Source organism: Mirounga angustirostris, unplaced genomic scaffold (genome assembly GCF_029215605.1).
Source record: "Mirounga angustirostris isolate CCGP_5_RB_7025 unplaced genomic scaffold, mMirAng1.0.hap1 SCAF_1, whole genome shotgun sequence".
Taxonomy (NCBI): Eukaryota; Metazoa; Chordata; class Mammalia; order Carnivora; family Phocidae; genus Mirounga; species Mirounga angustirostris.
Window position 1 is genome coordinate 201,114,797 of NW_026991709.1, and position 14,141 is coordinate 201,128,937.

The window sequence follows — 14,141 nt, forward strand, 5'->3', positions numbered from 1 at the left end:
CTACACGTGTATACCTTGCTCTGGGAAGAACGGACACCTGCTTGAAGTTGTCATTCACAGAACTGAATTCTTTTGCCGAGCGGTATTAAGTGCTCACCTGTGTTTGACCATGTTTTGATCATGGCAGAAATGACTAAAGAATCTCGCGTAGAACAAATGCATGACGGCGTGTTCCTTCCCTCCGATGTACAAATCCACAGGCATCCAGTAATCTGCCAACGCTGCATTAAAAGGGCTGCAAGAGAGAGAAATGGTCATTTTTTACAAACCTGCTTTGCTACAAGAACACAAATTAGCAGACCTATTATATAATTCGCATATACCCTGAGACAAATAAAGTCAGAGAAAAACAGTGATTTTTCTTTTTAAAATATAATAAGAGAAAAGCTGATATAATAAAGCAGAAAAAAGTCAGGTCGGTGTGAAATTATGAAATGTATAAAAACTGTTTCAGAAGCCATTACTGACATTTTAAAAAATGCGATTTTCATTAAAATAAGGACAAAAGGAAAACACAGCAGCATAAAAAGGGTATTTCTGTGAAAAAGGTTATTTCTGTAAGATGCGTATTTGAACATCTGGATTTCTATTTTAATTTTTATTGCGATTAGGCATATTGGGATTTGTGAGCTCTTACCAATAGGGGGCAATATGGCGTTTACAAAGGAGATTAACATGCAGCCACTAAATGTTCATTTTAAAACACAAATTCCATCTTATTTTTAAAAGCAGCCTTAAAATACAGATAGTCAGCAAGAGCCTGTATATGGTCTCCTGCGTGCAAGGAGCATATTTAGGGTAACAAACATAAAATCACCCAACATCTCCCTCTCCCCTAACAGATACTGTCAGTGACAGAAATCCTACAAGAAAGGCTTCCTCGGACTCCCTGGTCCTAATGGGTGCTGGGGAGTAAAGCAAACACCACTTCCCTCTATTCTCTGGCTGGGACTCTTGAGAGGAGAGTCTGTGAGTGTGCAGAGGTGTGTGTATGTGTGTGTGTGTGCACGCACGCATTGTGGGGAGGGGAGCAGAGTGGGCTGAGCACCTTCAATCTCAGGAGAATATGCTTCCTAGAGATCTTCCGATAAAGCAAATCTCTGCCTTTGGAGGATTTGTACTCCATGGTCTCAAATATTTGTAAATTCTCTTCCCTACACCACAAGGCACTTTTTTTTTCCAGCATGGACTTGGCTCAGCAGGTAGGCCTGGCCAACCGCCCCGCATTTGTATCTTAATGCAGCTTGCTTCTCTCCAGTCACTAGGCCAGAATTCTGGTAAAATTAAAACAATTTTTTTTTCCCCTTTGTGAACAACGGTTCCTCCCCATCTAGGGAGGACAAGAGCTGGTGCTGAAACTCACAGCTGCATTTTATGAGGCAAAAGATGTGCTAAATGGTATTCCCAGATCAGAGGCTGGGAAGGCCTCAGATGTAACTCTCTGGGTCCAGGGTCCATCACTGATGTAGAGCCTCCATCATCTGTAAGAAGATTTTCCTCTGAAGCATTCTGACAGGTAGGGCCTGATTGCCTTGGCATTCTAAGCAACTGCTAAAGAACAGAAGGTACCAGCAGCCCCTTCTAGAAGGAGGAGTCAGAGGAGGGGCCCCGCTTCCCTGCCACAGTAGTCCCCGTGCATCTTGTCTTTCTGGCCACCATTTACTCAGGGTCCCCTCACTCCTGGATGGCCTGGACTCGAATGACAGAAATCACAGTGCTGCAGGGTAGGACTCTGGCTGGGGGTGGGGGGGAGGGAGGGCAGGAGCACCAAATCCCACTGGAAATGCGTTAGTTTACAACCACTGAAGAAAAAAGGGGGGACATTTTTATATGTGGACTTCGGGGTTTGAGGGCAATGGTTTTCCTTTGGACAAGAGCAACCTGGCAAAGTCTTTGAAGGACGTGGTTGCGGTTTTCCTGAGCTCTGTGATTGCTTTCTTTTGCTCATTCTCTTTACCCCCTCTCCCTACGGCCCTCTTTCTCTTATTCACGTATTTACCTTTGTCTAAGAAACCTGCCCACGGCTGAAAACTCAGACTGTACTGAGAGCTTTGTCATTTCAACACTGGCCCCCAGCCCCTGCCTTCATGAGCACCACGCCCGCCTCCCCCCGCCCCCCACCCCCTTAGCCACTTGGAATTCTGTAGCTGTTTCTTCTGGCAATTATACTCTTTATTGATTTATCAATTTTAGAAATTGCTGTGTGTATGTGACAAAAGGCGATGCTTCCTAGCTCCCTCACGCTCCCTACCTCCTTCCCTCCCATCATTTTTGTCTGTTAAGTAAACAGCATTACATCTTTATAACCCCATAAATGCAGTTCACCACAGGGCCATGAAGGGTATTACAACAGCATTTTCTTCCTTCTTCGGTTTTTTATTTTTCTTGTACGTGGGATTCGCTTGGCTGTGAAGCATCTCATTTAATACTCTGACACACTCCCTTAGGAGGGCCTGTTTCAGGGGGCACGGCTGACCAGCAGCTTCCAGAGCCTGTTCTCCCAGAGGGAGGGGACCAGCGCCATGGCACCTCTGCCAGACTTGGGACTCTCTGCTGGACAAGCTTTGCTCGGGGCTTCCATCGGCCTGGCTGAGACTTTCTCAGAGCTGCACTGTAGTCTGAGACTCTTCCGACCCAACCCTCCTTCCTTCCCCTACTTGCTTCTCAGGTGTGGGGACTGCATAGTGGTCTGAGGGATCTCCCCACCAACTCCTGCTCCCTCCCCACCCCCCATCCTTTCGGGCGCTGCCCCCAGTAAATCTCTCCCATATAGAATTCTGTCTTGGTGTCTGCTCCTTGGAGGACCCAAACCCACACACGCTCAAAGGATGCAGCAAGGCCTTACGTCTGAGTATTCCACGGGTCGGTATATCTAAAGTAGTACCAAGCAGAATCGACAAAGGTATCCATCGTGTCCGTCTCTCTCTTGGCAGCTCCCTTGCACCTGAGAAATAAAGGAAGTTCATCAACTGGTTTCTTTTTAAGTTTTAATGCAGTGTTCCACTGGCTTTTGAGAAAGCGCTGACAATTTAGCATCCATTCAGAATGTCACAAGAACAATGCCTCATCATGGATCGGCAATTCAGAGAACGCTCTCCTTTTGTATTGTTTAGTACAGGACGTTTTAAGGAAATTTATGAAGAAAAATTTAAATCTTCAACAATTAAAAGCCTTATACTCCACGTGTCTAAATTTTACCTGGTAGAAAATCTAACAACCTATGTGGATAAGCCAGGAGTGCCCTCTTTTGCACATTAACTTCTATTTTAGGCATGTCAAGATTGCCTTCAGCCAATGCCTAACGTGTGATACCTATGAAGCAAATCAACTTAGGAAGAGAAGCTGAAAACCAAACAGAGACGTTGTACTAAAGAAAGAACTTGGGGGGCGCCTGGGTGGCTCAGTCGTTGGGTGTCTGCCTTCAGCTTGGGTCATGATCCCAGGGTCCTGGGATCGAGCCCCGCGTCGGGCTCCCTGCTCGGCGGGAAGCCTGCTTCTCCCTCTCCCACTCCCTCTGCTTGTGTTCCCTCTCTCGCTGTGTGTCTCTCTGTCATATAAATAAATAAAATCTGTAAAGAAAAAAAGAAGAATGAACTTGGGTTTTCTCTATCTCTGCGAGGGCCGGGGGTGCAGAAATCGAAACCCACTAGGGTAACCTTGGGAAGAGAGGTCACCTTGGGGGCCCAAGGGCAGTGGTGTGCTAGAGCCAACTCATACCAGCTTGTGAGAATCAATGGGTTCGCACCTCTTCCCAACTCAGTGACAAGTGATGTCAAGTTCATAGCCTGAAACTAGCTTTTGGTGGAAGTATGTATACTACAGAAATTGGCAAACACCACAAATCAGGAGCTCCCTTCCAATGTGCCCACTGCCTAAGGACAGGACACAGAAGGGTGAAGATGTCCCTACTGTTCCAGGAAGCAAACGAAGCGAGATCCCTGGTGTGTGAAGGGCTGAAAAGAACAAGCGATCCTCAACCTCGGGATGGGGATGCCTGGGGAGGATGAAGGTCCCATAAGGGCCCAACTGATGAACCGATTCTGAAGCAGAACCAGTGTGATGGGCCCATGGGACGGGACAAACTGGGTACAAAAAAACCCAGAACTTCTAGGAACCCAAGAGAGGGTGCCCTTAGTCAAGCCTAGTCTAGAAGGGGCCCAGCCCCCCTGAAGACTCCTCACGGCCTGGATCAGCAGTGGATGCATCGAGCCAGCTACTATGAGCTACCAATAGGTGACAGGGGCCTTTGTGGCAGTGAGAACAAGCTGGAGAACACGTTTCTGGCTCCAGGCTTTCCCTCTTGAGGCTTGGAAGAGGGACCAACTGCCCTTCTAAATGCTGCCCTGCGGGCAGTCTCAGTCCTTGGGGCTTCTTGGAGATTTTGAGGAGGGACACAAGGAGCCCCAAGAGGAACTGATGAACCTTCTGCTGATTTTGCATGCCAGGGCAAGAGTCTGCTTTTAATTTAAAAATGAAAGAAGGCCTGCATTTATATCTTCCATCTGTGAAGAAGTTCATACCGGCTTTACAAATCGTACCGAAGCAAACAGCTAGCCCCCCATCTCCCACTTATTAAACAGAAATGGCTGAACAGAGACACAGGAGCCCCAGATCCTTGGGGCCTTGGGACTCACAGGGGCCTCCCTCTGGGAACAGTGGTGGTCCCCGGGGGGCGGGTGTTGATGGGAAAGAGCCCGAGGGAATCCTCTTTCCTACCACCCAGGTCTGCTACCAGACACTGATCTCCACAGTGCGTCTCTAAATTAAAGCCAGATCTTTCTACGGGGAGAGCAATCAACCAGAACACAGACACTATTTGGGCAAATATTTACAAGATAAAGGTTGCTTCTTCTCCTCACCACTGGGACAGGTGTACAAATCAGGAAGAAAACGCAGGGCCCAACCGATCAAAGGAGTAACGTCTGCCTACACCTTGCCATGCTGATTTTCTTTGTAATGGTCACGTGGGACTGGAGGACAACCAACACACCTTACTGCTGCCACTAAAAGCTGGTTTACATGGCTTAGCTACTTGGTAAGTGGGAGGGATAGATGATGATGACCGTGTCAACAGGATGATCGTCATCAGCTTCAATGGTACGAACGGTACCAGTGGATGCAGGCACTGAGCCAAATGCTTCCCCGGCATTCTCTCCTCTAATCCCCAGGAACCCTGGGGATTACGAGGTAGAGACTATACACGTCCCCACTTTGCAGATAAGTAACTAAAATTCAGAGAGGTTAAGAAATCCGCCCAAGGTCTTGGAGCTCGAGAGGAAGGAATCCACATCTGTTGGGCTCTGCGGCCCTGCTTGGCCATGCTGGTTCCATGACTGTCGGTCCTAGATTGCTCATTAGAATCATCCAGGGAGCCTTGACCAATACCACGGCCTGGGCTCTGCCCTCCAGGACTCCGCAGCCAGGGTCGGAAGCCTTATCCCCACCAGACGGGCCCTGGGCTGCAGTAGCTGGTGTGAAGGCCACCAGGGCTTTTGGCAGGGAAACCCTTTTGTCGCATCTCATTAATAAAGAGGGTGTGCTATTTTCTCCTGGAGCCCACGATTCTACCCTGAAAAGGCCCAGAGCTCCCTCTGTTTCTGCCCACAAGCCCCATCTCAAATCTTAAAACCACCCGGGTGAGCACCTGGGAGGATGGTGGTAACACTTCCATTTACTGGATGTTTGTCTGTTAGGCATCACTGTGCAGGATTGCGGGTGTTAATTCTAGTCTTCTGAGCAGCCCTTCGAGGAGGTTATTTTAGATTCCGATAAGAAAATCGAAGCTCAGAGAAGTCACGTGACTTTCCCAAGGTCACACGGCTAGTTAAAGGGGGGGCCAAGACTTGAGTCCATTATTATCTGACTTCCCGGCCTGGGCCTTTCAACTGCACTAGGGTTACCTGACTACCAACCTCATAACTCAGCTCTGGACCAGATTATTTTAACATCCTCATCCTGATCTATAAGGCAGAGAAAAAATGGCTTCTCCACAGAAGGAAGTAGGAAGATGCTGGAGCTGGGCTGGGTTATTTGCTTAATTAGCTGGTATGGTATCCCAAAAATCATTCGAGGTACGCCAGTGAGCTAACAGTAAAACACAATCCTACCTCCAAAACGAGATGTTCCGTGTCTTAAAGAATGAAACCCCAGCGCACAGCCCCCCTCGGAGCTACCACTCTACTGCGTGTAAGAAAATCTCCGCTGTTATCAGTGACAAGGTGGGAAAACAAAGGCAGAGAGGAGAAAACACTTTTCTCCCATCTCCAAGAAGCACTCTGGAATATGAAATGGAAGAAAGTGGTCTTTTACAAAGCCATGATGGAAACGTGCAGCTTTCCATCGGTTGGCAGGTATTTCTGGTAAAGATGTGAGTGGACAGAAAGACCTAGAGTATTCTTTCCAGGCAGGTGGGAGCCCTGGAAAAAGGGAGCAGAGAGCCTGAAACTGCAGCCGGGGTGCCAGGGCCACAGACCACGCCAAGGCCCGGGGGTGGGTAGTTCCTTACCTGGGGCAGGTGCAGTTCACCCACTCCGAAGCCGTGGCCAGTGGGGAGCCTCCTTTGCCGGTGAAAGATGGGATGTGGGGCAAGGTCACGGGCAAATCCTGCAGAGGCACGGCCACCGGGCCGCAGGCCGGGCAGTGGACCATGGGGATGGGCGTGCCCCAGTACCGCTGTCGCGAGATCAGCCAGTCCTTCAGTTTGTGGCTCGTCACGTCTCCACCTACCCTCTTCCTCCGGGCTTGCTGAGTCAAGGCTAGAAACGCATCCTGCCGGCTCATGCCTGTGAACTGTGAGGGAAAGGAGAGAGATCCTATGCTTCCTTCCGCAAGGACAAGCTGTCACCCGCCACGCCCCCCCTCCAAATTGCTGTTTTTGTGTGTTGTCTGTGCAGAGCCTTGTTGTGACTTTACGAGCCCCAGGTGCCTTCACCTCTGTGGCCCCTTCCTCCCTAGGACAGTTTTTTTATTTATTTATTATTTATTTATTTTTTAATTTTTTTAAAAGATTTTATTTATTTATTTGAGAGAGAGAGAATGAGAGAGCACATGAGAGGGGGAGGGTCAGAGGGAGAAGCAGACTCCCCGCTGAGCAGGGAGCCCGACGTGGGACTCGATCCCGGGACTCCAGGATCATGACCTGAGCCGAAGGCAGTCGCTTAACCAACTGAGCCACCCAGGCGCCCAGTTTTGTTTTTTTTTTTAAATAAAGATCTTTATTTATATATTTGAGAGAGAGAGAGTGAGCACAAGCAGGGGGAGCGGCAGGCAGAGGGAGAAGCAGGCTCCCCGAGGAGCAGGGTGCTCAATGTGGGATTGATCCCAGGCCCCGGAGATCATGACCTGAGCCGAAGGCAGACACGTAACGACTGAGCCACAAGGCGCCCCATCCTTAGGAAGTATTAAAATTACGTTTTGTGACTATATTGAAAGAAGATGAACATTATTTTGACCCGAAAAATTCTTTTTTCCCTCTGATTTTAAAAGAAATTAACATCTTTTAGGGGACCCCTAAAAGTACCGTGACCCCAAAGCACTGTGTCCACCGTGTCTCACGGGCAAACCGGTCCTTGTTCTGTGGCTCTCCTTATCACCTGAGCCCCGAGATAGTACAGGGATCATCAACTCTCAGCACTGAGCTGCTAGCAAAGAACTGCATGATATGTATTTCTAATGACGAGTCCCCTGTTGGGGGAAAAAATAATCCAGGAAGGAAAATTCAATATCCTACGGCAGAAGTAATTTGGCAAGCAGGGGAACAAATTGGGGCCATAGCTGGATAGACCTGAACCACTCCTTTTATATTTAAATGCGCCCATTTTATAGAGAGCAGAGCAAGACAATGAAAGTAGAAAAGAGAAATTTCTCTCTTCACCTGATGCTTTTCAGGGAACCAAGCTAATGATGAGAATTGAGCCAGCACGGAATGCCAACAGGGGATCGTGGGTACCCTGGAATTGGTTCACTGTCGATGGACTTCATCCCTACTAAGTACCAGGCTTCAGCCAGACGTTGGGGGCACAAAGATAAAGATGCTCTGCCCCCTGCCCGCAAGGAGCTTACAATCCTGAGGCATAAAGATCTAAGTATAGCGATGTTTACCAAAAGCAGCCCCCTCCTTGGGGTCTGCAGTGTCTTCTGAGGCACACACACAACTTGCTACCAAGGATGCACGCACCCTCTGGGAGGCATCTTCGATGCTCCACACTCCCACCTTCATATAATTACGGGACACAATGATCGCAAACTCTCTTGAAAGGCTACCTCCTCCACGTATCACTGTCTCTACATTCCTGAAGCTCACAGATGACGGGAGCCCTTTACCACCTGTTCTCCTTCCATCTGCTGAAAGAATTCATTATCCTAGACATTCAGTCGAGAGCCAGGGGAGGATTCAACAGACCGCCTGAAGTGATCTGAGGAAGCCAGGGAGCATAATTAACGTCAGTCCTATAGTAAGGAGTGGGCAGCTCTCTGGGCACATCAGAAGCCGAATTTTGGCTACGAGTATCCCCTTTCTTGCTCTTCAGAGAGATACTGAGGGCTCCCGTACGAGCACCTTGGTGTGGCTCTGTTACACCTCCAGGGAGTCTGCTCCAATGTAGTCTAAAAGGTTTAAGATTCAACAACTTAGAGCATCTTACTACCATTTAGGTTGTGAAGGCACAAATGTGAGGTCAGGAAACACTGTCACTCAGGTAAGGAAAAAACCTGGCCATACTCTCATTCTTTTTATATATTTATCTATATACATATCTATAAAATATCCTCTAGCCACATAATCCCAAACCTGAAAATCCTGGATCTTCAGGTCTAATTGACTCAGGATCACCCAGGCTGGGGCCAGTGATGCCAGTGTTCCAGGTCCAGGGACCGGACTTTGAGTAGCAAGGCTCTGGGCCGGTGATTCTCAAAATGTGGATCCTGGATCAGTAGCAGCACCTGAAAACTTGTTAGAAATATATGTTCCTGGGTTCTACCTGGGGCTGCTGAATCAGAATCTCCAGGTCGAGGGCGAGGCACTCTGTGTGCGTGTGTATCAACAAGGCACCAGCCGATTCTTGGGTGTGCTCAGGTTTGAGAAGCACCGTCTCTGCTATTTCCCACTCGCCCCTCACCCTACCCCTTCCATCACACTTCCTGGCCTGGGTCAAGAGCAAGGCTGAGGTCAAGTCTTGCCAGATCTACCACCTGGCAAGAGAGAACCTGGCCCAAATAAATAAACGTGATTCAACTTTGGTGTTCATTTCTATACATGAGTTCAAATTTGGGAGGAAACAAGTCAGTCATCTGGGGAGAATAGAAATATCTAGGAAGAACAGCCAATTTTGGTCACCCTCCCAAGGAATCTGTTTTCCTGGAAGAGAGATTTTATTTTTTTTCCCCAAGCAGAAGATTCCCAAAATATAGTGACTATGATAACCATACTATTCTAGGATTGGGCTTGACTTAGAGTTGATAAATTTCTAGATCTTGAAAAAGAATACTGTTTTGTTTTCACAGATTATAAAATGAGGCTGCAAGACCTTGAGGTGTGGGGATGAGTGAAATGGCAGGTTGGAATCTGCACCTGAAGGAAAAGGTCTCATCAAACCCAGGTCAAGGTCATGATTGGAGAAGCTGTTAGGCCCGTGCCACGGGGAACCAACCTCGGCAGAGCTGCTCATTCTCTCTGTGCCATCCGGCAAAGTTTCAATGACTTCGGAGTAGGGGAGGTCCAGGGTCTGGGCTAAGGTGCTGTCCTCTGGACTGGTGCTCGGAATTCCTATTCAGAGGGGAAGAAACACAGAACACCTTCTTTGCAAATACCCAAGTCACAAAATAACGGACAGCACCGACACTCGGCTTTAGCCTCCTCAGGGAGACTCTCTTTTAGCTACAGAGGTTCTAAAAATGCAGTGTATTCCTTGGGAAAATGGAGGACAGTCTTGGAGAAACACCCTCCCCCCCACCCTCATACAACCAGCTTACTATGTCGGCATGATTTCCTTTCAGTCTTTATCCTGTGCTTCGTTTCTTTTTTTAAATAGTTGTGATTCTAAAAGATAAGATTTGGGGGGCTTTTGTCACTGAAATCGTGAATCGCAAGCATCTGGAGAAGCCTCTTGTCTGAATTCCCTCAGGGACCAAGGACAGCGGCATTCTCTTGAGAAGCAGGGCTGCCAGCTCCAGCATTTCCTGGCGCCCTAGAAAAATCCACACAGTCCCGAAGTGGAAAGCTGGGAATTGTGTTTCCTCACGCTATGCTTTGTTCCCAAAGGCAATGATACGTGCAGTCCGAATAGAAATTTCTTCTTCAGTCCACACATGCCTGAGATGGGAGTTGAGCATAAGTGAATCGCTCATCCAAAGGGCCAAGGCCGACTTTCGGCTTCAGCTCTGCGTCAAAACAAGCTTGTCGGTGGTTGGGTCTGCAGGGCAGACTTTCTCAATCTTGGCACGACATCATTGTGAGGCTATGCTGAGCATCGCAGGAATGCTGGGCAGTGCTCCTGGTCTCTAGCACTCCCCGGAAGTGACAGAAAAAGGACTGAAAAATTGCCACATGCCACCCCCCCCCCAGGAGGGGGCAAAATCGCCCCCTGCTGGAGGACCCCTGCTGCGGGTCACTGTCAAAACTGCTGATGTCCCTGCAGAAACAACACGTTCCGTGGCTACTGAGCAGGAAGACTAAGGACAACGCACAAAGTGCTGAAGTCAGATTTCCATGAAATTTGGAACACCGCCTGATGACGAGGGTTATTTCATGTTTGGGAGACATGTTCTAAAGCTCCTTGGCAAGACAGAAAGCTCCATGGTATGATGGAAAGTTCTGTGGTGTTCCATCTGAGATTACTGACCAAAAAAAAAAAAAAGCATCTAACAAGGCAAATAAATGTTGGGAGTGGACTTGAAGGATATGGGAGGGTGAGGACAAAGGGCAAGCAGTATTACTGGAAGGTGTTCATGGTCAAGAAGGGAAGAGAGTCACTCACTGTGTTCCCAAAGCATATGGTTTGGAGTAACCAGGAGAAATGTTCAAATGGAGACACTGTGGCCAAAAAATTTATTTGGCCACATAAAGAATGCTGTGGACCACAGTGTGGGTTATGTGGGGCTCAGCAGGATGTGAACTATCTGTAACGTGCAGGTGGGATGGCAAAAACACTGCTTTATCTCTTTTTTATTTCTATTGCTTGTTCTTGGAAGTCAAGAAGCAATAACTTAGAAAATGTTAATAATGTAACTGTGGGAAATCAAGACCACAGGGAAAATGATTTCCATGCACATCCAAAAAAAAAATCAGATTTTTTTTTCTTTCAGAATTTTCAATATTGTGCCAGTAATTTGACTCAAAATACAGTCCCGCCCCCCCAAAAAAGCAAAAATCCACATCAACAACAGCTTCCTTTATTGCCTATCTTGCCTGGTTGTATTAATGAATCTTACTAATTATGAAATACAGAAAAATAACAGAAGGAATTATTTGAGTGGCTCATTCAGTTAAGCATCTGCCTTTGGCTCAGGTCATGATCCCAGGGTCCTGGGATCAAGCCCCGCATTGGGCTCCCTGTGGGGAGCCTGCTTCTCCCTCTCCCACTCCCCCTGCTTATGTTCCCTCTCTCCCTGTCTCTCTCTGTCAAATAAATAAATAAAATCTTTAAAAAAAAAAAAAAAGGAAGGAATTATTTCCCTTAAGCAACAACCTTTCTAGGTTTAAATGGTCAGAAGGGAATGACCTGAATGGCTTAATATCCATTTTCTGTTTGGATGTTTCTTCAAATCACTTTTGTCAAAAACTGATCTGGGAATCAGGAGGGAAAACATGATTTCGGTAAGAAATGCTATTTCTTCTGGGTACCAGGAAATTGAGAGTGGAGAAGGAACTTTCTCTGCAGGCTCTTGGCACTTTGAGACTGGCTGGGATCTGCAGCGGGAATGTTGGGGAAGAGGGGCGCTTGGGTCCATCCGAAGAGCGGATCTTGGACGGGCTGTCACTAGCTCTCAGTCCTCAGCTCACCCCCGGCCTCTGCTAGGTGACAACACCTCAGAACTCCCAGGGATGAGCAAAGCTGCAGAGGACATTCAATGCACCATTCTAAATGCGCCTTCCACTTGACTGCTGTGTCAGGGTCCTTTCCCTAGAGGGCTCAAGTTCACTTCCTCAAGCCTTCACCAAAACCCAGCCCAGTCCATCACTTGTGCTCAGAATCCCCATCTCTGCAGTTGTGGTTGGTTCTACGAGCTCTGAAATCAGATTTCATATGAGTTGTACTGTTCCCCGTATCACATGTATGAGTCTCACCAACCAGCTCTACTGGCCAGATCTGTGGGCCACTTTTTATTATTCTCAAGAGCAACTAGCAAGGTGTGGTATACTGGGTATGTTTTCAAAATGTAGCTCTTAAATAGGGAATGGATGCATGAAGGGGCCTATCATTTTCCCAAAGAGGCAGAACAGACCGTGGACTCAGCAGTGAGTTCTTCCGGTTGACAGCAACAGGCTGGTATTTTGATCTTAAGCCTGCTGAGTATATTATCCTGATTATATTTTAATAGCTACTTACCTATTTTGGAATCCAGAGAGCCCTCCAAGTCAGCTTTAGCCAAGATAACGACAGGGACCTCCTGCTGGGTGAGCATGTTCACAGCCGTCACCGGCGTGAGGCAATCTGAAAATGAGAGCGAGTGACAGCTGGGGTACTAACACCATCTGAGTCTCAGAGGAGACAAGTGAGAAAAATAAGCATGAGGACTTCTGTGTTTGTGCTAATTGTTAAAGAATCTGTTCTTTGAAGGTATTAATGGATAATTCACACCAGCAGAAAATCAAAAGATTAAACAAGTACACAAAAATGTTCATCTATGCTCAGAACCAAAGAAGCGAAATGGCATATTTACTTTACAGATGGTAAAGTAAAGATGGTCCCGCCACTCCTTTTCCTTTTGAAAAATACCTCAAATATACAGAAGAATAAGCAACACAAAAATCTATGGTGACTAAAGCAATGTCAGGAATTCCAAATCCTGGCACCTGAAGATGGAAGTGGATAGGAGAGTAGAGAATAACTAAGCAGAGAGCAGGAGAGTTCTGGACACACGAAGACAGGACAGTTCTTCCCACCTACCCTTTTTTAGGACAGTGGAGGATGTGTTCCAGCAAAACAAAGGGGTAAATCAAGAAAGAGACAGAAATGGGATCTAGGAAACAGAAGATCCAACAAAGAAAAGAGGGTCAAGACACTCTCAGAACAAAGACAGAGGGAAGCCGTAGGATGGCAGATGGGCAGCAGAGGCCTGGAGAGTGACCAGGTAAGGCCTGTGCAGGACAGAGGGCCCAGGAAGCATCTTCAGGGGAAAAAGGAGCATCAATACATTATATGACAGGTTGGAATATGTAGAAAACTATATTAAAAGGAGTTTTAAAAGAGCCTCTGGGAGGGTGTGGGAAGACTTAGAAATCCAAAGAACACAAAGCAAATGAAAAAAAAATAAGGACATCATTAACTTCAGGCAAAACAGAAAGTATATTACCAAAAGGAAAATGGAATCATAGTATACTTGGCTCAGTTGTGAACGATATTTATGTGGTCATAATAAAATACTTAAATGACTATCTACAGGAATGGAAGCATGAAGACCCAAACACAGTCCCAAAGGAAGAAGGAATGAAAGGGGTAAACAATTAGTGAGTTCACTTGAGCTTACTGCAACATAAGCAACTGACAACAGTTATAATTTGTCAAATCTATTTATATTCGCCATATTTTACGACTTCATATAATTATCTAAAAGATGTTTTACAAACCCCAAAGTTAAAATATGCCCAGGAAGTAAGATGTATTCTTTTCAAAGAGGGAAAGATAAGCTCTGTAGGCATCTAAGCCAGCTCTTCTGTTCTTTCATCTTGCAGGGGTCAGGAAGCACAAGACAGGTTACAGTGGGGACAGAGTGACATATAACCCAAACGGGTCTCCAAGGCAGAGGTTCAGTAGCACCCATGGTCCCAAGGCTGGGAAGCACCTGCTGCCCTGAGCTGCTTAAGTGCGGACACTTCTCAAAATGGAGACCCATATTTCTGATTCCGTACTGCCCCTTCTCAAAGATGACAGGTATATGTGCAAAGTCTGCAATTATGATAAAATGTGATGAAGAGGATGGAA

General features: G+C 47.1%; 1 protein-coding gene across 3 annotated transcripts in view; it reads right to left on the reverse strand.

Annotated features, from left to right (window-relative positions):
* The window catches only part of LARS2 (leucyl-tRNA synthetase 2, mitochondrial), a 145,852-nt gene that overhangs the window by 37,729 nt on the left and 93,982 nt on the right, over positions 1-14,141 (reverse strand). For all 3 annotated transcript variants that reach the window (XR_010413450.1, XM_064597035.1, XM_064597034.1), the window contains exons 10-14: positions 12,546-12,650; positions 9,648-9,763; positions 6,506-6,789; positions 2,846-2,944; positions 98-235 (exon numbers count right to left, since the gene is read on the reverse strand). Coding sequence is in view for 2 of the 3 variants with exons in the window: in XM_064597035.1 (XP_064453105.1) it covers positions 98-235; positions 2,846-2,944; positions 6,506-6,789; positions 9,648-9,763; positions 12,546-12,650 (742 nt within the window). In the remaining variant the exon portion in view is untranslated. The remainder of the gene's footprint in view (positions 1-97; positions 236-2,845; positions 2,945-6,505; positions 6,790-9,647; positions 9,764-12,545; positions 12,651-14,141) is intronic.